Raw genomic sequence first — 27,590 nt, 5'->3', positions numbered from 1 at the left:
CTGCTTCTGTTATCCATTAAGCAAGAACAGGCGAGCCGCAGACACGGGTGTGTGAACGAGGGAGGGGACCCCTACACTAACGACTCCAGTTGCGTGTAGCCACACGAGCGTGTCAGCTGCCCTCATTCGCCAAAACAACAACAACAACAACGCCTGGCTGTTTATCTCCGCGGAGGCCCCGGCGGGGAGGCGGGCAGCAGCCTCCTTCGCTTGGGCAACTCCTGGCAGGGCCGTGCGGAGAGAGAGGGCGGGCCAGGCAGGCAGGCAGGCAGCAAGCGGGGCGGGGGGCAGAGCTGGGCGGCTTTCCAAGTGTCGTGAGCGAGGCAGGCGAGGAGGGAAGCAGGGCACTCGGGCAGTGGGGAGCAGGGGGACGCGAAGCAGCCGAGGCCTTGCAGCGGAGGACGAGAGCGGCACGCCAGGCCGGGGGAAGCCCCAGGAAGGGCCTGCAGAGCAGCCAGCATGCCCGCCTCCGGAGGGGAGTAAGTTCGCCTCGCGTGGCACCCAACTTCTCCTCGCGCCTCCCGCTCTCCTCCGCCGAGAGGACAGCGCGCGGCGAAGGGGCGGCTCGGCTTCGGCACGGCACTCCTCCCAATGCGGCGGCGGCGGCGGGGGGGGGTCCCACCTCTGGCCCGAGCGGGGCAGGGCTCAGGGGGAGGCAGCCTCTCCTTGGGCCTCGCACTTGGAGGAAACTTCCCCCCAAGTTCGGAGCTCGCTCGCTCGCTCGCTTGCTCGAGCAGGTGCCGAGGGCCTTGGGTGTGTTTGTTTTGGTGTTGCTAATGCCTCTCTCTCGCTCCTCTCGTGTCGTGTGAATTGCGGGGTCCTCCGTCCCCGAAGCCTGGCAGAAGCTGGCCCTTCTCTCTTCTCGTATTTCCCAAGTTGGTTGTTTTGGGAGGCCGGACTAGGGGGCAGCTGATGTTTATATCCGACAATGATCGCACCACATGGGCATGGCGGGACGGGGAGGGGAGGGGAGCGTTGCTAGGATATTTTTAGGTAGTGGAATCCGACCGCGACGCGAGGCTGGAGGGAAAACATGACCCCCCCTCCCCCTTCCGGGCCCTGCCTAGGTATTTGCGTTTCTGCTCTGTCCTGTCTGTCGCAACAAAGAGTCTGGGGTGCGGCACCTTACAGGCCTAGGGTTGCCATAGTTCAAAAAGTACAATTGCTGACACCAGCAGATTTGTTGTTGAGCTTTCGTTAGGAAGACCCTAAAATTGTTGAGCTATTTGGGGGGAACCTCCCCCCAAAATAGTGATTTTTTTAAAAAAAAGCTTTTGTAGCAGTTTCCACCGTTTTTACCGCTGCGTTGCAATACACCTGGGTTTTCCCTGACATTTAGCCAAAATCCCCCCCCCCCACACACACACCATTTTTACATCCGAAAATCAGGGCAAGTCAGAAATTTTCTTGACATATGGCAAGCCTATTTTGGGGGGTGAGAGAGCTCACTTTGTCAGATGCATCGCTTAGAGGATTTTTGTCCGGATGCTCGTGGTGCAATAAATAGAGGACACAAAATTCGGGTTGGTTTTGCTGCATCAGACTCAGTAACTGCTATACCACCCCCACTACCCCGAATTTGTTGCAAAGGATTCAGATGTCTTTCCTTCAGATAGCTAATTTCTCCAGCCTTCAGGCCACCTATCCAAATACAGCTTCCAGTGCAATAAATAAGTGTTTCGTTTTGTGTCATGCCTACAATATCAGCAACAAGGATGTCATTTAGGGAGGGAAGCTCAGTTTTCTTCCCCAACAATTTCAGGGTACCTTTATTTATTGATTATTTATCAGCTCCATCTGGTAGGCAGGCTGAGACCCTACCTGCCTGCAGACTGTCTTGCCAGAGTGGTACATGCTCTAGTTATCTCCCGCTTGGACTACTGCAATGCGCTCTATGTGGGGCTACCTTTGAAGGTGACCCGGAAACTACAACTAATCCAGAATGCGGCAGCTAGACTGGTGACTGGGAGCTGCCGCCGAGACCACATAACACCGGTCTTGAAAGATCTATACATTGGCTCCCAGTACGTTTCCGAGCACAGTTCAAAGTGTTGGTGCTGACCTTTAAAGTCCTAAATGGCCTCGCCTCGGTCCAGTATACCGGTACCTGAAGGAGCGTCTCCACCCCCATCGTTCTGCCCGGACACTGAGGTCCGGTACCGAGGGCCTTCTGGCGGTTCCCTCGTTGCGAGAAGCCAAGTTGCAGGGAACCAGGCAGAGGGCCTTCTTGGTGGTGGTGCCCACCCTGTGGAACGCCCTCCCATCAGATGTCAAAGAGAAAAACAGCTACCAGATTTTTAGAAGACACCTGAAGGCATCCCTGTTTAGGGAGGCTTTTAATGTTTAATTGATTATTTTATTTCATTTTTCTGTTGGAAGCCGCCCAGAGTGGCTGCGGAAACCCAGCCAGATGGGCGGGGTATAAATAATAAATTGTTATTATTATTTTATTTAAAATAATTGTCAACTGTTATTCTTCAGGAACAACTATATATTATTAGATATAAAAAGTATCCACAATAAATGATCTTAAAATAATATTGTTTTGATGTTTTTTGTATTTATTTTAATAATCCCATCTGGTATGTATCCAAGACCGGGCCTTTGAAGTTTGCTGTGACACGTGACTTGAAAGAGCACACCTTCTTTTTAACAAGGGATGTGGCTCTCCAGCTGTTGTGCAACTGTATCTCCCACCATCCCTGATTATTGGCCACACTGCTTGGGGTTGATGACAGTTGAAGTCCCAACAACTTCTAGATCCATTTGAGTCTGACTGAAGGCCTGGTTTTCAGGGTGAAAACAACCTTGGTCACCCTGATTGATGACTTATCAGGAGAGAGGGAGAACTGCAACCCTGATGCTAGAAAAAAAGCTAGTAGCACACAGCCTGGGTTTCTGGTAGAAACAGAAACCTGCAAATGGCCATGTTTCTCGGTGGATGTGGAGCTGCATTCCTGAACCTGATGCCCTGCACATGTTTTCGACTTCAACTCCTATCAACCCAAGAGGGGCTGATGGGAGCTGCACCCCAAAACATGGATTGCATCAAAGGCTGGTGTAAAGTGACTACTGTATCTTCCTGCAATATTTATGATGAAACCCCTACGCATTGTAGTCGTCCTCTCTTCTCTGAAACTTACTTCTACGTGAGCATCCACACGCCTGAGAGACCTCTTTGATGTTCTGTCCTGTAGCCCCAAGGGAGAGGATTATTCCACAGCCATCCTGCGTCAGAAGCATCGTCCCAACCGCCTCATTGTAGATGAAGCGGCCAATGAAGACAACAGCATTGTGAGCCTGTCTCAGGTAAATCTACTGCTCACCTTTCCTGCCCATAGTGTCCTTTGTCCCACATTCCACAGTCAATTTAGCTGTCGTCACTGCTGCTTCAATCTAGACCAGGGGTTCCCAACAAAATTTTCTCGAGGACCCCTTATCGAGCCGCTATTGTGACAAGGACCCCCATTAATTCCTAATCCTAAAATTAAAAAGTGGTTTTATTTATTTTTTCAGTTGTTTTCCTATTTTCTTTATCCTTCTTGGGGGGGGGGCGTTGGTGTGGTGGTGGCTGTGGTGGCGGCGGTGTGATGGCCGTCTGGGGGTCGGGGGTTTCCCTCTGGAGGGGGGGAGGTTTCTACCCTTTCACCTGGGTTGAAGGTGGTGGTGGTGGGGCCCTCTCTTCCCTGTCGTCCCCTCTTCTTTTCTCCTCCTCTGGGGGTGGCTGTATTTGCGGCGGTAGCAGCGCCAGCGCCAGCAGGTTCGGTGCGGCCTTTGTTCTTCGGGTCCCCACGAGGCTCCCCGTGTGGCGCGCAGGAGCTGCGAGATCGGGGGCCTTCGCTTGGGGGGGCTCCTTCCCCCTCTTGGGCAGCTAGGGGTGATGGCGACTGCAGTCGCGAGGCAGGCCCCCCAGGATCGTTGCGCGGTGGGAGGTCTCGGGCCACAGAGCTCCGCTCGGCCGTAGGCCGGGCGCCCTCGTCTTCGGCCCGGCGGGCCTGCAGGAGGCCTCAGCGGCTCCTCGCTCCGCCGGACGTTTCCGACGCCCACGTGGTCGCCGCGGAGTCCGCGGTCTGGAAGGCGGTTTCGGGCCTCTAGGCCCAGGGGTTCCGCCGAGTCTCCGGCCGGGCGCACTCAGCCTCGGTCCGGTGGAGTCGCCGGGAGGCCTTCAGCGGCTCCCCGGTTGATCCACCGGGCTCGCTTGGCGCCCACGGTTCCGGCGGGCCAGAGGATTGGCATCTAATAGCATCTTGAGGACCCCTCTGGCATAGCTCGCGGACCCCTGGGGGTCCCCGGACCACCTGTTGGGAACCACTGATCTAGACCATTGCCTTCTGCTCCACAGCTAGTCTGGCCAGTCTATTTTCTCAAATCCTGCACCCAGTGAATATAATGGGCCATCCCTCCCCTTTCTTTTTAGCTCACAAACTAAATTTATGGGGAAACTATTAAATATGTCAAGCCACTCTGTGTTTGTCTAACTCTTTGGGAAGAAGGGCAAGATATAAAATGCCAAATAACCAGTGGTAGTTTGGGGTTGGGTCATGTGTGTGTATTTATTTTTTTGTTATAACTGTTAATTCTTTGGTTGTGTTAACTGATTTTAACCCATAAGATAAAGAAATATTGCTTATGTCCATTAGACTAAAAAATGATTGCTTGTCTGCCTTTCCTAATCTATAGCTGAGAACTGCATGCATACATCTTGTGTCACAAACATGATGTGATTTGAATATTATCATGAAGAGCACACAGAGACGGTTGAGAAATATACATAAGCAACCCATGTATGCAGAATTATGCCAAGGCTGATGTGAGCACATGGTTTGAATTCAAACATATCTTAGATTTGCCAATATGCAACAGATTTGCCAATATGCAACAGATTTGCCAATATGCAACATCTGTTTGATGTTTTATTCTTTCTTTTTTTTAGTCTGTTGGGAGCTGCCCAGAGTGGCTGGGGAAACCCAGCTGGATGGGCAGGGTATGTATAAATAAATAAATACTAAAAAAAAAAGCACCCCATAGACTTGATTTTCTCCAGAAAGATGGGCAATAACGCACACAATGGATATGCAAAAGTATACAATTTCTGTTCTCACACTGCCTTACAAAACACACATTGCAAATACACCCCACACACCCCACCTGCACAAACAGATGCACCACATCTGACCCCGCGAGAACCACATCATGAAAACACACACAGCTACATGTCATCTAGTGGAAAGTGACCTTGCCTCAGTCCCGTTCTTGGTTCACCGCAGGCCAAGATGGAAGAGCTGCACTTGTTCCGGGGGGACACGGTGCTGCTGAAGGGGAAGAAGCGCCGGGAGACGGTCTGCATCGTCCTCACGGATGACTCCTGCCCGAACGAGAAGATCCGCATGAACCGCGTCACCCGCAACAACCTCCGTGTGCGCCTCGGAGACGTGGTCAGGTGAGGCCTGTCCGAATGGAACTAGTGGCAGGAAGAAAGCATAGGACAGTCAGCAAAAGCTCATAGTGGGGCTATTTTAAGCTTTTGGAGGGAAACCACCCTTGTTATTGGTAATTTGCATGTGCACATTCATCTATATGTATACTTATTTGAAGTTGTCCAGCATGGAATCTGTTAAATTGGAATCTATTAAAATGGGGGACAATGCTAGAGCTTGGGAACGGCTGCTGTGTTGCACACCCAGTATGTTGCATACCCAATAGATTCAGCTTGTTCCTGAAGAATGTGTGTGTGCATGTGTGTGTGCATGTGTGTGCGCGCTCTGCTACATTACAGAAGCTAGCTGAGCCTTCCCTTGTCTAGTGTGCAGGCTTGTCCGGATGTGAAGTACGGAAAGCGGATTCATGTCCTGCCCATTGACGACACCATTGCAGGCTTGACTGGGAACATCTTTGAAGTTTACCTCAAACCCTATTTCCTCGAGGCCTATCGACCTGTGCACAAAGGTGAGGAGGGGCAGCACTAGGCCTGCCATAAGGAACAAGGCTAAATGGGAGGGAGGCAGTGCTGGAGAGAGGGGCCTTCGACTTGGAGGAGAAGGGTGCTGCAATGAAGACAGCATCAACACCCAGCATGGTGGGGTAAATGCCAGGTTCCATGGGTCCCAGAGACCCCACCATAGCTGATGTTGAGCTCTCTTTGCGCTCTTGCCCTCTCTCACAATTTCATTATTGCTGTAAGATAAAGTGCTGGGCTAAGTAGCCGAAGCCAATGCTACCTTGGTGATTAATAATAATAATAATAATAATAATAATAATTTATTTGTATCCGAGCCATCCGGCTGGGTTTCCCCAGCCACTCTGGGCAGCTTCCAACAAAGATTAAAACACTTTAAAATGTCACACATTAAAAACTTCCCTAAACAGGGCTGCCTTCAGATGTTTTCTAAATGTCAGGTAGTTTTTAAATCTCTTTGACATCTGATGGGAGGGCGTTCCACGCCACTACTGAGAAGGCCCTCTGCCTGGTTCCCTGTACCTTTGCTTCTCGCAACGAGGGAACCGCCAGAAGGCCCTCGGTGCTGGACCTCAGTGCCCGGGCAGAATGATGGGGGTGGAGATGCTCCTTCAGGTATACTGGGCCGATTTATTGTCTTTTATTTATTACTACCCTTATATCCCACTTTCCCTCCATGCAGCTCTAGGTGGCACCCATAGTTTGCTCCCTCCTCATTTTATCTTCAAAACAACCCTACAGGGTAGGCTAGGCTGAGAGAGAGTGAGTGGCCCAACTTCTCCCAGTGAGCTTTGTGGCTGAGTGGGGATTTGAACCCCGGTCTCCCAGGTCCTAGTCTAGGACTTTAGCTGCTGCACCACACTCACCTCCTCCACACTTCTGGGCCCCGCCCTTGGCACCTGCTACTTCAGGAGTGGAGCCTAGAGGCATTGGCGATAATAAAGATTGTGGCTGCTGCAGCTGCCTCACCCAAAGCTTCTCTTTACAGCACCAAGCTGAGGGAGACCTGGCCAGTTGGACTAGTGCCACTGCCCATCCCTTCTGCCCCTGGCAGGGAGGTGCTGGGGAGAGGAGCTTCTGGAGGGCACTATGCCAAGGGCTCTATCTAACTTGGCACTGGTTCTGCTTTTAAGCACCGGGGAGATTGTTTTCTCAGTCTGAAACTGGGTTTGGCAATCCCACTGGGATTTATATCCCCAATTCTCTTGTTTACTTGCAGGTGTTGCCTTTTCCTATTTTGCCCCAGAACTGTCACATCCCAGCCTTTATTGTGGGTCCTCAGGTTAGCATACCAAATTCGAAACCTTTGGATCTAGCAAGGTGCTTCCTCTTGTCTCCCCAGGTGACATTTTCCTTGTGAGAGGCGGGATGAGGGCTGTGGAGTTCAAGGTTGTTGAGGTTGACCCCAGCCCCCACTGCATCGTGGCTCCTGACACCATCATCCACTGCGAGGGGGAGCCCATCAAGCGAGAGGTGTGTAAGGGCTCAAGAGATGCACCTCAGGGATGGGAGAGCAAGCAGCTGGACTATGGTTGGGTGATTATTACTAGAAGCCATTCAAGCCATCTGGATAGTGAGGCACAGGATTTTGAGGGTGGGATCTGCCCTACAAAATTGGCACTGTCCAGTTTGTTTGGCACATGCAAATAACTGTGGTCCTCAGTAAAAAAAATATTTTAAAAATAATAATTCTGCAGAAGATGCACCTCAGCAAAACTGAAGAGAGGCGTAAGGGAAGCCTTCTGACCTCTTAATGTTGTTGGACTGATTCCTCCTATCACTTCCAATGGCCAATGGTTGAGGGTGACAACAACATCTGGCAGGGCCCACAGAAGAGTTAAGGCACAGATCCTGCTTCCTCAGTTTACTCAGCATGTTAACTATGTCACATAACCTTTGTGGGACAGGGTGCTCTGTTGTTGAGATAATTTCCTGTTCACCCCTCCACTCTGTCAGGACGAAGAGGAAAGCCTCAATGATGTCGGCTACGATGACATTGGGGGCTGCCGTAAACAGTTGGCTCAGATCAAGGAGATGGTGGAGCTGCCCCTGAGACACCCAGGGCTCTTCAAAGCTATTGGTGTGAAGGTACAGCAGGGGAAGTGGGAAGGCCAGGGCGTAATAGCTTCCAGAGGACCATTCTTCACTGTTGTTCATGAAACGTATTACAACAGGGGAAGCCGATGTTGTGCCCTCTAGGAACTGGAGACTTCAACTCCCTGAGCATTGCCCATGCTGGCTGGGACGGTGGGAGTTGAAGTTCACAACACCATACTAGCTATCCCTGTATTGCAACATTCTTCCATAGGTTGCGTGGATGAGTATTCCTTCTGTTTTGTTCCCACCACCTTTCTCTCTAAGCAGAATTTTCTGTGTCATTAATACTTCCACTCCTAAAATAAGCAAGAACACACTTCCTGCCTCCCACATCTTGGCTTCATTGGCCAAAGCATTTTTTCTGGCCCATTGACCTCTCACCAGGGACAGCCTGAGACATTTTGGCACCATGGGGGGGGTGGCTCATGAGGCTCTGCAAGGGCTTCCCTTCAAGGGAAAGTCCTTGTGAAGCCTCACCAGGTGTGCGGGCTTAGCTGGGACGCAACACTCTGCAAGGGCTTAGCTGGGACGCAACACTGTGCACTGGAACGCCTCCCTCTCGACGAGACTCTTAGCAAGCGGGGACATCCCACAAGGCTTTGCTGCTGTTCTGTTTCCGCCCCTAGGGGTAGGGGAGACCAGCAAGCAACACACTGCCGCTCTCCTGCCACAGAAGCCTCCTTTACATGGTTTGTGGCAGGAGCAGTGTGGCAAGGCAGGGTGTCTGTGAGGGCACCACCCTCACCGCTTCCATCGCCTGAGGCGACTGCTTCACCCCGCCTCATGGGTGGGCCAGCTCTGCCTCTGTCACTGTTGGAGAACCTAATTATTTTGCACAGACTCTCCTTATAGGACTCCTCTGCCTTCCCTCCTTTCTTTCCCTAGCCTCCACGAGGGATTCTTCTTTATGGTCCCCCTGGCACTGGGAAAACACTTGTTGCCCGTGCTGTTGCAAATGAAACTGGAGCCTTCTTCTTCCTTATCAATGGTGAGAAATACTGTGTGACATGGAGGGAGGGAAGTTGTGGGGGGGATCTTAGCAAAACCTATCCCTCCATTCTTCATCCATTGAGCACAACCACTCTAATCCTTCTTGCCACCCAGAAATAGATGATGGTTGTGATTGAAGTGAAGCCAGTGTACAGGAGACATATAAACTCTGGGCTGTGACCAAAGCAGGCACAGCAGAACTGGCAATAGTAATTTTGGTGCCATGCCATTTCATTCTCCAATTGTCCTCTACAGCTACTCTGAAATATAGAAGAGGCTGTTTCACAATCTAAGACTAAGTATTGTCTCCTGTTCTTCTACAGGCCCAGAGATCATGAGCAAACTGGCTGGGGAATCGGAGAGCAACTTACGCAAAGCCTTTGAAGAGGCAGAGAAGAATGCTCCAGCCATTATCTTTATTGATGAGCTGGATGCCATTGCTCCTAAGAGGGAGAAGGTGAGAGATGGCATTACTGGGAGCAGAGAGTAAAATTATCCTACTTTGCCCAAAGACAGCTGTCTGTTCAAGCTGGGATCCTTCTATGACTGGCTGCTCCCATCTCAGATGTGTTGGGAAGGTATCCTCAATGCAATAAACTGCCTCCAGAAATGTCAAAAGCAACTATATCTCACCATTAGGTGAAATATTAGTTTAAACAAAGTCTGTGTGTTTTCCCTCAACACACACACATATGCGGAGAGAGAGAGAAAGAGAGAGGCTGAATTTAGCCAGATGTATGCTGGTCTTTCCCCAGTTGTATTACTTGGGAAATGCTGGTGTGTGATATTCTTTGGGGCTGTTGATAGCATTGGCACATTGTGTAAAGCTGTTCAGCATGAAATGAGAGAGGAGATGGCAGAATGGAATAAACCCAGTTCTGGATGTGCTTAATGCTGTGATGGAACAGAAATCATTAAGTTTTGTACCAGGAACAGTGACTCTCTCCCAGCCTGACACTAGCAGGAGTCATGCTGAGAGAGCCTAGTTCCATTCCCATCACAGTTATCCTCAACTTGGCAGTAAGTCTGTGTAATGCAGAATACTGCAATCCTTTCTTGGCATTATACTGCTGGTGGAGGAAAAGATGCTGCCAAATATCTTCCCCCTTCCTCTTGCTTCTCAGAATGCTGCAAAATCCTATCCTATGGATGCAAGTACAAGAGAGGTGATGCTGCAAGGGATGCACCCCTAACTTTTGCCCTGTTATGGTGCTCACCTTGGGCCCCTCCTCTAGATGTTTGCTTATGGGGTGTTTATATGTCTTCCCTTTCATCATTCATCCCATACTTTTCAATGCATGTTACTTTCCAAACTGCAGAAAGCCCTTTTTAAAAATAAAGTGGATTTTTTTGGGCTAGGGCAATAAACTGCTCTAATCCACTCTAACTGCGCAAACTTGAAAATCCTGTGAGGTCTTGAATCTTTCCACAAAATCCTGATCATCTGGAGGTAGCCATACATTGCTGTACGTCTCTCCCAAGTTTGCTCTTGTGCACATCTACCACCACTAGGGGGTAGCTGTGTCATAAATTTTATGCCTAGGATGGATTTGTTTGACTTCTAAGCTAAGGTATGAGAGCCAGTTGTTGTTCCAGCGTTTCTGTCAACTTTGGTTTTCCCGTTTCAGACACATGGAGAAGTGGAACGCCGCATTGTGTCCCAGCTGCTCACACTCATGGATGGCCTGAAGCAGCGCTCACACGTGATAGTCATGGCGGCTACGAATCGGCCCAACAGCATCGATCCTGCACTGCGCCGGTTTGGTAGGAGACTGTCCTGCATTCTCACCCATCTGCCCTAGGGACTCTCCTCCTTCTCTTCCCTTGGTTGTGAGCCTTAAATCCATTGAGGAAAATACCAGAATCCCATTGTCACAAGTTGCTCCTAAAGATGCTGGCTCCTAAAGAGACAAGTTTCTAACTCTCTTGTTTAATCTATGGGGGCCTTAACCTTCCCAGATGCCAACCCATCTCCAAGGACACACCCTAACTATTTAGACCCACTTCCCATTCATTGTTCCCTCATCTGCAAGATATGATAGTTATGAGGATGAAAACAGCACACTCAAGGCTAAGGAGTGTTGTTTTTGGTAGTTCTGGGCTCAGCGCTCCTTTACCCTCTGCAGGGCGCTTTGACCGAGAAATTGACATTGGGATCCCAGATTCTGTGGGAAGGCTGGAAATCCTGCAGATACACACCAAGAACATGAAACTGGCAGACGATGTGGACCTGGAGAAGGTGAGGAACAGGCAATGGAGGCCTATGGGGAGGCAGGGTGGATCCAAGGGACACTCGGAGATGCATGGGCTCTTTAGAGCTTGGTAAGGGCTGCATTAGGCAGGAACACTTATCTCTTGATTTCTGCTACATGTACTAATGAGCTGTCACAGGTCACAAACAATAGGTGGAACACTCCATCTCATCTCAAGCCATGCCTTTCAAGGGTGCCGCTTCCCATACTGACCAAGAGGTTCAACATCAAGTGATGCACCTCATATGTGACCCAGGTTGGGTGGGAGGATGGGGGTTAAGAGCCATGGCCCTAGGTGCAAAGATGTGATGCACATGAATTATAGTAGCTCTCAGGTTCTGAGGTACGTAGGTACTAGTGGATAACAGGGGATGCAGGAAACCTAAGGAGACAGCAGCATGCTTTGGGGATTGCCTGTGTGTGCTTGTCAGGGCGTGCTTATCCTTGCTCAGAGCCTGGGTATGAAGAGTAGAATGACAGTTCCAGAAAGTAGCCTGTATAGAATGCAGGGTGCTCTACATTTGCCTTAGGTCAACTGACCTAACTAACAATTCCATTTGCCCCACTGCTTTCCCCTGGGGAAACCTGCAGTTTAGCGCTGAAATGGAGTAAACGGCAAATGTGTTTTCCGCAGATTGGCGCTTGTTCAGTGCTAAAAGAGCAAATTTGCCAGCAGTCTATTGTTTGGGACAGCTGATTACACCTCTAGCTACAATGAAAGGCTCTTTGCATCATTGGGAGAGGCTCACTTTCCTTAGAAGCTGCTTCAGGAACCCTGGGCACCTGTCCCTTAAGGAACTGTCCTAGGGAATGACACCCCATGGAAAGTCCCCTCCAACACACAGTTTGTGGTTACAGGTGGCCAACGAAACGCATGGGCACGTGGGTGCTGACCTGGCAGCTCTGTGTTCTGAGGCAGCGCTCCAAGCCATCCGCAAGAAGATGAGCGTCATTGACCTGGAGGACGACACGATCGATGCTGACATCCTCAATTCCATGGCTGTCACTATGGATGACTTCCAGGTGGGCCAGCTCTTTGCAATCCAGTAGCAAGAGCTCTTAAGCTGAATATATATAATATAGCTGTCACCCCTGTTCACTTTGTTCGCCAACCCCAGTGGCCCTACCAAACCCACTGCCCCCTTGCTAACCCCCCTCCCTTTATACCCCCAGTCTCTCTGTTGATCCTACTGTTGCTGCTGTCGCTTGAGACAGGAGGAAAAAGCCAGCGTTGAAAATGTGGGCTTCTTTCTTGTGCTTTCTTCAGTTGCAGTGGGTTGTGTGCGTGTGTGTGTGTGGGGGGAGAGAGAGAGAGAGAGAGAGAGAGAGAGAGAGAGAGAGAGAGAGAGAGAGAGAGAGAGAGAGAGAGAGAGAGAGAGAGCTTCTTTCTCCACTTTGTCCTCTCCCCCACTTCTCTCCATCACTGCTGGTATGCTGGGAAGCCAGAAAAGGAAGATGGCACTTAAAAAGGCAGGCTTTTTTTTCTCCTGTCTTCCACAATGCAGAGTGACATAGACCTCCCCTTTTCCACTGTGCCTTCCTGCCTTTGTGCAGCTCTGGTTCCCTCCTCCTCACTGGCTTTGGTCGCCCACATACTTGCTCACTTGCCTGCCCTCCTGCGTGGCCAAAGTGCCCTGGTGTTCCTGGATTGCTCTTTGAGGATTCTATGGGAAGCAAGGAAGGAAGCTGCTGCCTTTGTCCAGGGAGGCACAGGACTTCAATGCTTCATGCTCTCTTCTGCTTTGTAGTGGGCCCTTGGACAGAGCAACCCATCAGCCCTTCGCGAGACTGTAGTGGAGGTTCCACAGGTCTGCTGGGAAGATATTGGAGGCCTGCAGGAAGTCAAGCGTGAACTACAAGAGCTGGTGCAGGTCAGTAGCAGCATGGTGTGGTTTGGTTGTGCTGCTTCAAAACTGGTACAGCAGAAGAGTGTCCTGACTACATGGTCAGTAAGGGGAACAGTCCCAGTTCTCTAACACACACCCCATGCCCTCTCACCCTCAACAGTTCCCAGTGGAGTATCCCGACAAGTTCCTGAAATTTGGAATGACGCCATCACGAGGTGTGCTTTTCTATGGACCTCCTGGCTGTGGCAAGACCCTCCTGGCCAAGGCCATTGCGAACGAGTGCCAGGCCAATTTTATCTCCATCAAGGGGCCTGAACTGCTCACCATGTGGTTCGGAGAAAGTGAGGCCAACGTCCGTGATGTTTTTGACAAGGTACAAAGTGGATGCAGGGTGGGACAGATGAACACTCTCCTCACTTGAAAGCAGGTGGGCTCTGAAACTAGATAGCTTTCAGCTTCAGATAAAGGCATTTCTCTCTTACCAGGCCTTTGAGAAACAGCAGCAAGCCATTTTTTTTTTGTTGTTAAATGAATGGGGATGTATACGGAATTCTAAATGCAGTATTCTATACCTCTGTAAGTAGTTTTTGGATTGTTTTATGTATCTTAGTTGCAGCTGGTCCTGAGGCCATGTAACAAAGCGCAGGATATACATTTTATGGCTGAATGAATAAGTAAATAAGCAATGAGAGGGCAGGAACTGGAGGTTCCAACTACTTTCCAGTAGCCCATATGAAGAACCAAAAGCAAAGGAGATTGTAACAAACCTCCATACTTCATTATCATTTTTAAAAATGGCAGAGGAAATTAGGGCACTGATTCCAGAGTCTTTGTTATTGTTAAGGGAGGCCCCTGGAGGTATGTTCAATAAAGTTTTGCCTATCAGTCTTCCACAGGGAGCAGATATCTATACAGTATAGTCTTTGTGGAATACTGTTTCTCTGCTGCATTCTTATTGGCAGCCTGAAGATCTGCCCACTAAGCACCTAGCGTTAACTAGGTCTTTCCTAACATATTACTTGGGAACCACTGAGCTAAGAGCCTCCAGTTCTTCATTGCCATTAGGTGTGGGTGGCTACCATCCAGTTCACCTTCTTCACCCTATAAATAGGGACAGGCAGCTAGTGTACCCACTGCTGGGGATGCACTACACAGGGTAGACGCAGAGCCTTTGAGCTCTAGATGCAACCCTGGCCAGTCCCATCTCTTCTCCATCTCACACTGGTACCTTGCATCCCCCAGGCCAGGCAGGCTGCTCCCTGCATCCTCTTCTTTGATGAGCTGGACTCCATTGCCAAGTCCCGTGGTGGCGGTGCAGGAGACGGCGGAGGTGCAGCGGACCGTGTCATCAACCAGATCCTCACAGAGATGGATGGCATGACCAACAAGAAGACAGTTTTCATCATAGGTGCCACCAACAGGTAAAGAGGGTGGGGAAGGGAGGATACAGTTAGGTGGTCAAGTTGTGCATAAGAACTGTGCTGGGGTCTCCTCTCAAAGAAGGCTGCTCTGTTGACGTATGATCAACACCAGACTGTTTGTCCCAGTGAAAACCAGCCACTTGGCCCCCAGAGTCTATTCCGTTTTACCCTCATTGGGGTGGAATGCAAGGAGGCCTTTTTTGGAAAAGAGTTAAATCAGAACCAGGTCATTAGAGGTGAGTCCTTAGGGCAGTGGGGAGGGACCTCTTGACTGGATCTCGATATCAATGCTTCCAAATGCAGACTGCAGTTATATCTCCAAGCACACAGCCTTCCTCAGGCCATGCCACCACCTGATGACGCTCCAAGTAGTGTCTCTGTCTCTCACTAAGGAATGAGAGGGAGGCTTCATTTCCCTGCTTCATGCTGAGAAAGGGAACACTCTTCTCAGGTTGGCATGAGAGGTATTCACTTAAACTGTTGTTTCATGATTCGCTGATGGCAGGGACATGTGGCTTGAAGTTTTGTGTAGCCTCTACTCACTCAAGCTTCATTTTATTTTTCACCCAAGTCAGACATATTCTCTTTATCACTTCCTCTTATCATTTTCCTTATCTCTTCCACTTTTCTGCCTTTGTGCTCAGGTTTGTTTTTAGTATTTTGCCTGCCCTTATGTCAATTCACCCTTCCACACAGGCTGCAAGAGTTAATCCTACACTCCTTTTACCCTCATCCTCAACACCCCAGAGAGTGTACCTGGCATAAACTGGAGGTTAGAAAGGCATGGAAAACGTAAATTCAGAGGATGGAGACCTGTAGAAAACCCAGCGGTCTTTTGTCTTGTTCCATCCAGCTTCACTAGGTGAGGAGAATGGGTCCCACCAGTGCCCAGTAGATCAAAGCCTACATAGTCATAGCTTATGAAGCTCAACATTTCCCCACTCATTTACAGATCATGGCACATTCCAATAGGCCATCAATCAGCAGCCCTTTTCACTAACGCTAGCAATGTTACATCCTTTATGTGTACATTTGCCAGGCATGGAAAGTTAGAGCTCCATGCATCTGTGGAAGCAGCCTTTGGGAGGAGGATTCTTCAGAATGTTCTGCCTCACAGCTTCCCTTCATGCAAAGTTACACTGCCTTCCTTGCTAATTCTTCTTATCTGTCACTACTATAGAATCTGCTCCTTTGCTTTAAGCTTGGTCACCAATGAAACTAAGAGCTTGAGTGAGGAGAGTCATGTGTCACTGCCTTGGGGGAAACCAAGAAACACAGTTCTCTAAGGGGATGGCTCTCTATTCCCCGTTCACCATAGTGAATCCACATTCCTTTTTCAGCACACAGCAGGGAAGCTAAGCAAGGAAACCTTTAACAAGAGTGATGGTTGGTATGCAGACCCTGACTGCCTTGCTCCAAAGGAATGTGTATATCTGGGTGAAAAATATTGCCTTTCTCTACCTTGACACCTGTGAGTGGATTCCCTAGTCCATGCTATTGCTGAGCTGAAATGTGGAGTGCCTTATCTAGGGTGAAGCAGCCGATATACCTTGAATATATTCTCTGTCTCTTTGGCCTCCAGACCAGACATCATTGACCCGGCCATCCTTCGTCCAGGACGCTTGGATCAGCTCATCTACATCCCCTTGCCCGATGACAAGTCTCGCATAGCTATTCTCCAAGCCAACTTGCGAAAGTCACCTATCGCTAAGGTCAGTGAAAGCCAGGACTGAACACGGGAGGGAAGGCGAAACAGCATGGGAAGTAGATCATAGAAATGGGGATAGGATTCTGAGACCACATCCTGGTCTCCACAACCACTGTCTTCCAATAGAGGAGGGTGTATTGCACGAAAGATGTTTCTCTTCTTCAAACAGGGAATGTTAGCAGGACCTTTCCAGTAAGCCCATGTTATCTTTCTCCAACAGGATGTGGACTTGAATTACTTGGCCAAGATCACACATGGCTTCTCAGGTGCTGACCTCACTGAAATATGCCAGCGTGCCTGCAAACTGGCCATCCGTGAGGCCATCGAGATGGAGATCAAGGCAGAACGGGAGCGTCAGCGTGATAAATGTGCCGCCATGGTATGGGTAGCGAGATTTCCCCACACCCCAGCAGCGCCAGGCAGGATTCCTTCCATTGCCTCATGCCCTGCTCTTCCCCTCAGTAACATGTTCTGCATAGTATTCTGGGAACTTTATGGCCACCTCCCATTGTGGGGCCACAGATTGTATTGATATCACAGGGTTTGGAGCTTGTAAGGATGCAGCTTGACAACATCCCCCCCCGCCCTTTTGTGATAGGATGACGATTATGACCCTGTGCCAGAGATCCGACGCGATCACTTTGAGGAAGCAATGCGCTTTGCACGCCGCTCTGTCAGTGATAATGACATACGCAAGTATGAGATGTTTGCCCAAACATTACAGCAAAGCCGTGGCTTTGGCAACTTCAGGTAATGTTGGAGAACCTTTTGCTTCCTCTGCCCCGAAGCTAGAGTTTCACTTCAGTGCAATGGACAGGGCCTGGGTGAGGAAATTGTCCTCACAGATGTTGTTTGACCAGAACTCCCATCATCCCTTGTCATTGGCCATTTTGGCTGGGATTAGTGGAGACTGAAGTCCAACAACATTCCTAGGTTCCCCTTTCCTAGGATAGGGGGAAATTTGTTCTTTTTAAAAAACAAGATACAGGAACCTCAGCTTGACTCTACTGTGTAGCTTGCCTCTCTACTGTCTAGCTTGACTCTGCTAACTTTTGTAAGTTGCTTTGGGTTGCCCTGGGCAGGATAAAGTGACTAACAAATTAAATAATAACAGTACTATCAAGATTCCAAGGGTTGCATTCCATTATCCCAAGCAACTAATAACAATTTTTATTGTTATTAAATGTATGACCCAGTGAGGGCTCTCAAGTTAGTTTAGGATGTTAAATTCCATATACAAGGGTACCATTCAAAATAAGTGCAATAGAATTAAACACACACACATACTAGCTAAAATAAACAAAAGACCATTCAAAAACAGCATTGCCCTGACCCAGCTATGGAGATCCACAGGCTTGTGTGCAGGTGGTACCTGCAGACCCTGAATCACAGGTATAAATTAGATGTGCATTCAGATGCACATTAGAACTAGCACCTGAGTGAGGATACAGTCCCTCCATATTGCATTACTTTAAACGGGACGGGTTTTTATGTGCATTGGGATGTGCATAACACCTTGTTTATGTAGAGTACAACCAGATCAGTGCCCACATCCATAAAACAGAATAACCCAACTTTCTCTTGCATGGAACCAAGGCCATTCTTTATCTCCATAGGTTTCCATCTGGAAAGCAGAGCGCCAGTGGAGAGGGAAACAGTGGAAGCAGCAGTGGCCAAGGAAGCCTGTTCCAAGAGGAGGGTGATGATGATCTTTACAACTGATTGTGCAGGAAATGCCTCCTTTTTGTTGGCATCATTCGCCCTGCATTCTCATAGTTATTGTGCTCTTTAATGTAAGGTCTGGTGCTTGAGCCCCAACTCCTACCCTCATCCTTGTATGTGGACTCTGAGCTACCAGAGGCAAACTCCTCGTCCCTGATTTGGGGGCCAGGTGCCTCTTTCAATGTTTGTGCCTGTCTCGGCCACTACCAGGAACCTCATGGCACCGACAGCCCTTGTGTTTGTTGGCTGTCAAATGCAATACCCATGGAAGTCACCAGGGGGCAGCAAAAGCCTAAGCAGCTGCTGGATCAGAGGCAAAGGTCCATCTAGTCCTGCATTCTGTTTCCACCATGCAGCCAGATGCCTCACAGGGTGGTGTAGCAGCAGAGTGTAAAGCTGCCCACTTATCCCTTGACCTCATCTCAAACTGTCCCAAGCTGGTGCCTGCTCCTTGTAGTATATGTATTGATGGCTCCCACTTTTTTAGAAACCCACTTTAGAAACCAGGGAACAGGAGAAGCCGACCCAGCCTGCTCCCATTAGTCCTTTCTTATTCCACAGCAAAGACAGCTTTTGAAGCCTGCAGTTATGCATGAAGCCAATGAACTCCAGTTTGTGATACCAGTTGGCAGAGATTTCTGGATGTCTTAATAAACTGAAAGTGCATGACCCTTACACTGGGAGGAATTTTATAAAAGCCTGAAGTGTAATGTCTTGTGTGTGCTGACTTCACATCTGCAGGGGCTGGGATGGTTTGGGGAAGCAAGCTCCAGATTTGAACTGGCAGGGCATGTTGGAGAGAGAGAGAGAGACCTATGATTCTGCTACTAATTCCCATTTATGCTGGGATAATGTTAAACTTTCCCTTCTCCTGTTGTGCACATTTGCCAGATTTCAGTCAGGTTTCCAGAGGCCCAATCACACATGCCCCACAGTCATCAACTAGTTCTAGGAGGCGGCAACAACAGGCAGAGCAGAGAAATCACAGAGCAGGAAAAGAGTAAACACACTCTGAGATAAATGGAGAACTCTGCCTACCAGATTAGTAGGGCTGACAGAGGCAGCTGACAGCAGGAATGCTGGGATTTAGTCAGTGGCATGAAGACAATCAAGTGCAATAGGACAGAATGCTCCACAAAAATACTTTATTGTAGAATGGTCAGCGCCAATCAACCAGAGCCAAACAGGCCAGAGCACCAGCATGCAGTAGCCTAGATCCCCTGCCTGCATGATCCCTGCAGAACAAGCTGCTCAGGATTTTCCCAGTGTCCCCTGAAAGTCCCTGGAGGGCCATTATCCTAAGTCCAGAGCATAACAGCAGCTGGAGGTACCCCACTTATGGTCTGTTGGTTAGTCCCACCCACCTCTCCAGTATAGTACCGGTAGATTACACTGCAGGGCCCTTGGCAGCCTCCCACCTAATTGGAATTCATGGTAAGCCAGACAGGCTTCCTGTTGCAGATCTACCTGGTGCTCAGCCAACTCTTTCCTGTCTTTGGAAGTAGCTCACATATAAGTGCTTAGTTCCAGGAGGAGCTTCCTCGTTTCCCATTGAGGGTGGGAAGCATGTGGAAGAGCTTTTGGTTATCACATTTCCAGCCCTCTCACCCCATTGAGCATCCCCATTTGCCCACAGGGGGTCCCTGGAATGACCAAGTTTATATCTAAATTAAATGCTGTCCTGAGTCATCATTAGCCCTGTGCCTAGCTCTGCTCTCCTGTTTTAGGAAAGGACATTATGCAGTGATTTTTTTTTCTTGGACAGATATGCTGCTGCCTCTGAGGAAGGGCGCCGATTTATGTATGTGTTCCTTTGCACAGCACTGAACTGCAGCAGCCTCTAGAGTGGGATGTGGAAAGAACATTGTGGGCCCAGAGAGTCCAGGTCACCGCAGATTAAACATAATGCTGTATATCATCTGCAGCTGGATAGTAAAATGCCTAAACCAAATTATCCAAGAAAGGTCTCCCCCTTCCCCCAAAGAAGTTGTCTCCTTGCCTAGTAAAGAATCCACAAGCAAACTTTATGCCCCTGAGAGGTTATCATTTAAATATGGAGGGGGGGCATACATGGATGCCTTTGTGCTCTGAAGCACTGACAACTCACCACTTTGGACTATAACACTAATAACAAGTCAAGGTTTCCATTCATACTATATAGCTTGTACCAAGAAAGTGTTGGGTACACTCAGAATGCACTTAATCATGGCTTTCCTCCCTGTCATCAACAAAATTACCAGAACATATGAAGCTGTTTTATACTGAGTCAGACCACTGGTTCATCTAGCCTTGAGTACTGGAAACTCCTGGATCTGAGCCACAATTCTTCAGCCCTGCAGAACGGGTGGTGCCAGGAATTGAACCCAGGACACTCTGTAAACACTGCTGTGGGGCACACACACAAACACACACCCCGCCAAGAAAAGATGATCACAATTCCTTAACAAATCTCCAAAAAAAGATCCAGTGTCCCTTGTCCACCATAAAGTCCCAACTAGTGGGGAAATGGTCCAGCAGCATGGTCTTCTCCACAATCTTGAATCCCATCGCTCTTTTGGCCGAGAGGGTAAGCTGAGAATGCCATATCGGCTCCTTGCATACAGCACTACCATCCAAGGGCCCTGGATGCTGGTTGAATCCCAGGGGAGATAATTCTGCAAACAACGGAGAATGTGCAAAACGTGCTCCTTAGGGGGTCTTCAGAGTAGAGGTTCTCCTGCTTGCTCCCGCCAGCCCTATACTGCGCTCAGAGCTTTGGAAGGAGCTGGCTTCCCAGCGGTCAAAGCGGACTCCCTTGAAATAAGGGCGCCGAATAACTAGAGCAAGGAGTTTGCGTAGGACAGCACGCCGAAGCAGGATATATACCCAGGGGTCTAGGATCTGGTTCCAGGAGGCTAGTCGCACACCCAGGAATAGCAGCTCCTTATAATTAAGGTCTCCATGGGAGTTGGTCACTGACAAGATGACAAAGACCTGGGAACAGAAAGAGGCAACAATAGCAGTTATGAGGACAGTAATTCTGCTGCGGCTTTGTATCTTACTCCCTGGCCTTAGTGATCCTAACAAAAATTGGAAACAGAGAAATAGGAACTATGCACACACCAGACTCTCAGTACAGTCATTGCACCGTCCTCACTCAACATGCCTAAATTTGTTCCCTGATAAGAGCTTCCCAGTCTCCATGGACTCATTAAGGGGACGGCTGCTTAGTTTGCTGCCTGGACTTTAAGAGAAGAAAGGACCTACCAAATCTGCTTCATGGAGGCCCATGTACCATAATAGTTTGATTAGCTGATGCTTTGGCCTCCTGGTGGTATTGTCCTCCAAAAATATTCCAATTATAATTCTCCCCAGGAGATCAGAGTCACATTACTTCAGTGCAAACATCAGTGCCGTTAGAACTTTGGTGAAGGGCCATAGCTTTAGATGTGAAAGGTTCCAAGCTCAACCTCTGCTATCTTCAAATAGGGCTGGAAAAGTCCCCTGTCCAAAATGCCACTGCCATGCAGTTTGGGCAAACTGAATCCCATTCCTCATCAAGGTGCTGCAGCCCCCCCCCCCCAGCAAGATTCTATCCACCCATGCTGGAGACTTCACCGATGCTCACCAGCACATGAATGTCCTGCTTTCGTTCTATTGCTACTACTCCTCCCTCCCAGCTGCCTCTTAGACATTCCAGCATTTAAGAACCTAATGGTCCATCTAGAACAGCATCCTGTTCTCACAACGACAAGTTGGATGCAAAAGCAGGGCTATGATTTTCACTAATCTTCCCTCCCATCCCACCCCACTCACCAGTAAGGGGCTCCAGCAGATGCAGGAAACCACCATGATCCCCACCAGCTGCACAACCATCTCAATGTCATGGGCTTTGGCCCGCCGGTGCCCACACTTGCGCTGACTGCGGAGCCGGGCCCGCACCAGGTTGAGTCCACTGAAGGTGTTGCAGAAGAGGGAGGCCACCAGCGAGGCCAAGCCCAGTGTGGAAAAGAGCAGGGCAAAGCCCACGTCAGGCCAAGCTTCTGCCTCTCGCACCTTGATGAAACACCAGGTGCCTGGGGCCTGGACGACATAGCTCCCGAAGCTGCAGAGAGGCAGCAGAGCAATGGCGAGGGCAGTGCCCCACAGTCCAAGCAAGGAAAGTTTAGTCCGGCCCGGCGTCACCAAGGAAGCATGCAACAAAGGACGAGTGATGCCCACACAGCGCTCCACTGCCATGATGCAGCCCAGGAAGAGCGGGCACAGTCCAAAGAATACCATTGAGGCTCCAAAGAACTGGCAGAGCGATTTGGAAGGGTCCATCATTTCCCAATTGCTCTGTGTGGCATAGAGACGCAGCACGAAGGAGCCTGGAATGACGTGGCCTGCGAGGTCCGTGATAACCAGGCTGCTAGCGTACAGCAGAAAGGTGGCCTTGGAGCGACGCCGGAAGCGGGTGTAAGACTGCACCAGGATAGCCAAAGCCACCACATTGGAGACAGCACCCAAGGTCATGGAGAAAATGGGGGCGGCAGGTGAAGATGCCCTTGCAGAGCTCTGGATCTTTGTGGGCTCTGTGCAGCATGAGGAGTGGTTCATAGGTGAAGCCTGTGAAGCATTGGGAGCGTGGATGCTGGACATCATGTCAATGGCTACCTCCAGGTGCAGGCATCTGCAAGGGGAAAAGAAGTGTCAGAAACTAACCTGAGGAGGTTCTTTAAAGGTAAGAAGTCTCCCTAAAAACATTTGTTTAGGGAACCCAGCACATCTCCCTAAAAAATTCTCCTTTGCCATGGATTCTGCTCTGGAGCAGAGGGAAGAAGCATGCCTGAGGAGGTTGAAAGTGCACTTCCTGCCCACCAGAATCTTCCGTTGGGAGCTACAAATCCAGCAGATGAGAACTGCTGCTCCTTCCCAGTAATTACTTTTCTGACTACGGTATCAAACTGATTCTCCTTAAATCCTCTTTTGTCTTGCCATATAATCTGATGGATTTTCCCTGACTTTCCACCTTCCCGTTCCTCGTGTTTCATGTCCTCAAATTTGCTAGGAAATGCTGGACAGAACTATGTGCATTTTAGATGCTTTAATTAAATGGTGATGGTGGTGGTGATAAGGAGGGAGCCTGGGGGAGGGAGAGACCTTGAAAGACCTCAGCAACTGAAAGTCAAGGTGCTGCTCCTACAATGCTGAGGAACTAGAGCACTTGGCCTTTTCGTAAAGGAATACACTTGGTTGGTCCTTCCCCCAGCAGTTTGGGATCAGGGATTGTAAAGAATGGAGATCCACACATGAGAGAGAAATTGGGGGATACTAATTGGGAGAATTATAATACTGTATCTCATTTTAACAGTAACATTTTTCGAAATGTCATTTAAAGTTACTGTTTCTCCCACCATATTTTTGCCAGTTAAGAAATATAAATGGAGTGCTAGTTAGTTTGTTACATTATCATTTTACATGTAGACATGTTTAGCTTAATATAACAAACACAAAGCCTGCAACACATGCTTTATCAAGTTTTTGGATTGTACATCATCACAAAATTAAACTAAAAAGCAAAACATGATGAGGACAAGTTGGGTCTGTTCTTGGGAACTGGCATCTATTCTCTCAATGGTTATCAGGTCTCGAACTTTCTGAAAACAAAACAGAAAAGCCTGTAATTTGTAAGTAGGAATCCAGGGTGGAAACCTGGGGACTGCAGGCCAGTTAATTTAATGTCTGCCCTGGGTAAACTGGTAGAAAGTATTATTAAAGTACAGTAACCAAGCACATAGAAGAACAAGCCTTGTTGAAACAGAGCCAGTATGGCTTCTGCAAATGCAAGTCCTGTCTCATAAACCTATTAGAATTCTTTGAGAGTTTCAGCAAGCATAGTGTGCTTGGACTTTCAAAAAGCTATCATCAAAGACTCCTGAGAAAGTTTGGCAGTCATGGCATCAGAAGAGAGTTCCACTTCTTGAACAGGAATTAGTTAAGTAGCATAAAGCAGAGAATAGGAATAAACAGGCCGTTCTCCCACTGGAGGTATGTAGAAAGTGGAGTCCCCCAAGGACCTGTGTTTTTTAACCTGGTCATGAATGATCTAGAGGTAGGGGTGAACAGTGAGGTGGCTGATTATATTAAATTGTCCAGAGTAATTAAAAACAAAAAGAGATCACGAATACCTCCCAAAAGACCTATACAAATGCAGTGAATGGGTGGTAAAGTAGCAAATGCAATTCAATGGAAACAAGCGTAAAGTGATGAATGTTGGGACAAAAAAACAAACAAACTTTATTTCTTGTATACGTTCATGGGGTTTGCAGCATTACTGACTGTCCAGGAATGACACCTTGGTCTCATAATATATAGCTCAATTAAAATGTCAACCCGGTGTGTAGCAGCAGTGAAAATGGCAAATTCCATGTTAGGAATCAATAAGAAAGGAAAGGGAAAATGTTAGGGATCAATAGGAAAGGAAAATAAAACTGCTGACATCATAATGTCGTTATACAAATCTATGGTGCAACAGCATTTGGAATGCTGTGTACAGTTCTGTTCACTTCACCTCAAAAAGGATATTGTAGAGTTGGAAAAGGTTCACAGAAAGGCAACCAAAGTAATCAAACTCCCCTATGAGGAAAGGTTGTGGTGTTTGGGATTTCTTAGTTTAGGGGGAAAGCAAGTAAGAGATGACATGGTAGACATTTTATAGCATTACAGTATGCATGACATGGATGCATAATTTATCCTTCTCTCATAACACAAGAACTTGTGGACATTCAATAAAGCTGAACGTTGGAAGATTCAGAACAGGTAAAAGAAAGTGCTGATTCCTGCAGGAGGCAGTGATGGTCACCAACTTGGAGCATTAAACTATTTAATAAGGGATAAGTCTATACTGTATATGGTTACTAGCCACAATGGAGGCTATGCTCTGCCTTCATGTACCATGGATACAGATGACAGAGGCATTATGCTTCTGAATACCGGTTGCTGGAAACCACAGGAGGGGAGAGTGTTTTGTGTTCAGATGCTGTTTGCTGATTTCTCACAGGCATCTGATTGGTCACTGTGAGAACAGGATGATGGATACCGGTAAGGTGGACCAGATTGGCCTGATACAGCAGGGCACTTCTGATGTTATATAACAGTCTTAAAATGAGGTGTCTCTCGGTGTGTGTATGTAACTGAAAATAAGTTTATCACCTAGCACAGCATTCAGTTGAACTTACTCATAAGTAAGTATGTTTAGGATTGCACACCAACTGCAGACTTCAAGTCTTCAACAGAAGTGCTTTCTCTTTGACTCCCTTCTCACCATTTACATCTAGCCTGAGAAAAAATTACTGGGAACTAGAAAGCTTGCTCATTTTTTGTGATACTTTAGTTGGTCCTAATAAAAGTATTGTGCAGCTGTGGATTTTGGATATTTTCCTAATAGTTCAACACACCTACCCAACATTTGCATACGGTCTGAAAGAGAAACATGCTTTTCTTATGATGGATGGGGTGTAGCATTTTAAAATAATATACTAGTACCAGAAGCAAGTTTTATTATTAAGCTATAACCATCATTGCCACTTACAGCAGAGGTGTGTGTGTGTGTGTGTGTGTGTGTGTGTGTGTGTTTAAATCAAGAGCTCTCTGTAGTAATCATATGTAGCATAACTGAATCACTATGCTTTGTTTTTGTTTTATTCCTATTGTCTGGCTCAACTAACCTAGGGCTATATTTAGAACCGGATGATTGAGTGAGTCATAACTTCTAATATACTATAGCTCCCATTTGTCTCTGTGAATGAGAAACCGCATCCAGAGAGGTACACTTACTGAGCGATTGTCTTGCTTACTCCTCCCTTAACATCCTTTAACTGCCCAGTAGTATTAGCAGGAGGGTAATGTTAGTAAAAGAGAGGTGATTTATTAATTCTTTCAATAAACATTTGAGGGACACAATCACAATCAGGGGGAAAATGAGTTCTACATTTACTACATTAGAAGTAGTTAATTAATGTGGGGTATACAGTATTAGGTATCTAAAGAAGTGTGCATGCACACGGAAGCTCATACCAATAACATACTTAGTTGGTCTCTAAGGTGCTACTGGAAGGAATTTTTTTATTTTGTTTTGAATATTAGGGCTGTAAAGTTTGATTAATTGGTTAATCAGTTAGAAGACTATATCATTAGCTAAAAAGCTGTCCTGGATTAATCAGACAGTGGATATTGATGGTTCCATATTTAGTCATGCTATTAGTCATGACAAAAATGTTCCACTGTTTTAAATGGGTCGATTCTGAACATGACTGAGTTTGACTCCATCCCACGATATCTAATATAAGCTGATAAGTGTCTCTGTAAAAGAGGCATTCAACCTTTTCTTTCAGAAGGCTGGTAGAGAAAGGAATGCCCCTTCTAAATTGATGACTGTCATCCAAAGTGTGCACATTATCTGAAAACTGAGGATGCATCTTGCTTCAGAAATACTGCTTTTCGCTATGTGCAACTTATGCAAATTTAATCAATCAACTAAGAGCCATATAAATAATCATCTATGATCATATACAGTAGTCAATATGTGGTACCAGGATCCTGGTACCCTTTATCTAATGCAAACACTCCGCTTTGAAACACAGAAGAGAATCCAATAGTCCATTCATTTTCATCCCTTCCATGGTGGAGGATGAAGACCTCTTCCGCAGTGAGACAGGCCCTCTTCAGAGCCAGCTGCCTCCCAAGGCGCTATTGTCAGACGCAGGAGAGTAAGACCACCTCACCACACCCTTTTGCTCCGAAATCAATTAATTATTGAATACTAACTACCAGCATTCACAACTGTCTACAAGGGTTAGGATCCCCACTCCAAGCTCCCATCAGCAAGCATGCCAAACGGGTGAAAATCCCATCCTAAGTGTGACTATAACAGAGCAGTTTAAGCTGTGTTTACCGGGAAATAACAGACGCTCAGTTATTTTGTGTAGGCGCGCCAAGCTGTATTTGCCTCTGGTGCAAGATCCTTATTCACGATCGCGCTATTTTCCTTACCTCGAATAATTTGCCAGCTGCTGGTTGTTACTCCCATATTAATAGCCCTACTCCTTACGTCTAAATTTACACACAGAAGAAGTCGATAAAACTCCAACACACCCTGGTGCTTTCCGTAGCCGTTCTGGCTGTCAGTGCACCAGAGTGGTTATACATAGCGCAGCAAATCTGTGTTTAGAGATGTTGAGGGAGCCCCTTCTCAACACATCCGAATCCTCCAGAGATTCGCTTATCTTAAGTCGGGAGGGGACACGTGCAGTCCCAGATTTCAGCCCCTGATGGTCTTCAGCTTGCACACCTTCCCCTTGCCTCCCTTCCCTCTCCAGCTCTGCGCCCTCTTCCCGTCCCGTCGAAGTTGGCGGGATTGAGCAAGAGCTTGGAGCTTCGCAGGAGACTCACCTTCTTCAGGGCTGCGCGCTTCCGACGCGTCCGAGTCTCACTTTAGGTTGCGTCCGGAGACACGTAAGAGCCCGGCGCCGATGCTGCCCTGACTTGTTCAGTCCGAAGTACACTTCATTCGGCTCGCTTTTGCCTCGCCCTTCTCCGCTCATGTGCGAGTTTATAGGACGGGCACCGCCCTCTTCT

General features: G+C 48.1%; 2 protein-coding genes across 4 annotated transcripts; one reads left to right on the top strand and one right to left on the bottom strand.

Annotated features, from left to right (window-relative positions):
• The first annotated feature begins 316 nt into the window (after positions 1-316).
• LOC118079972 (transitional endoplasmic reticulum ATPase) lies at positions 317-18,668 on the top strand. 2 transcript variants are annotated; one of them, XM_035104820.3, is made up of 18 exons: positions 317-479; positions 3,198-3,309; positions 5,268-5,440; positions 5,804-5,946; positions 7,299-7,429; positions 7,913-8,044; positions 8,939-9,041; positions 9,367-9,500; positions 10,672-10,807; positions 11,170-11,282; positions 12,154-12,318; positions 13,044-13,166; positions 13,303-13,515; positions 14,385-14,563; positions 16,146-16,275; positions 16,492-16,650; positions 16,870-17,021; positions 17,888-18,668. In XM_035104820.3, exons 1-18 carry the CDS (start codon positions 460-462, stop codon positions 17,991-17,993), a joined length of 2,424 nt encoding a protein of 807 aa, XP_034960711.1. In that variant the 5' UTR covers positions 317-459; the 3' UTR covers positions 17,994-18,668. The 2 variants fall into 2 exon arrangements, with proteins under 2 accessions (XP_034960711.1, XP_034960712.1); XM_035104821.3 differs by lacking the exon at positions 3,198-3,309.
• PTGER1 (prostaglandin E receptor 1) lies at positions 17,781-27,590 on the bottom strand. 2 transcript variants are annotated; one of them, XM_035104823.3, is made up of 3 exons: positions 27,405-27,560; positions 21,789-22,644; positions 17,781-20,966 (listed from the first exon to the last, which is right to left on the bottom strand). In XM_035104823.3, exons 2-3 carry the CDS (start codon positions 22,614-22,616, stop codon positions 20,682-20,684), a joined length of 1,113 nt encoding a protein of 370 aa, XP_034960714.2. In that variant the 5' UTR covers positions 22,617-22,644; positions 27,405-27,560; the 3' UTR covers positions 17,781-20,681. The 2 variants fall into 2 exon arrangements, with proteins under 2 accessions (XP_034960714.2, XP_034960715.2); XM_035104824.3 differs by having other exon boundaries at positions 19,122-20,966; positions 27,446-27,590.

The sequence above is a fragment of the Zootoca vivipara genome, chromosome 2 (genome assembly GCF_965207765.1).
Source record: "Zootoca vivipara chromosome 2, rZooViv2.hap1.1, whole genome shotgun sequence".
Classification (NCBI taxonomy): Eukaryota; Metazoa; Chordata; class Lepidosauria; order Squamata; family Lacertidae; genus Zootoca; species Zootoca vivipara.
The sequence above is the reverse complement of the archived record's forward strand: the minus strand, read 5'-3'. Positions and strand labels throughout refer to the sequence as shown.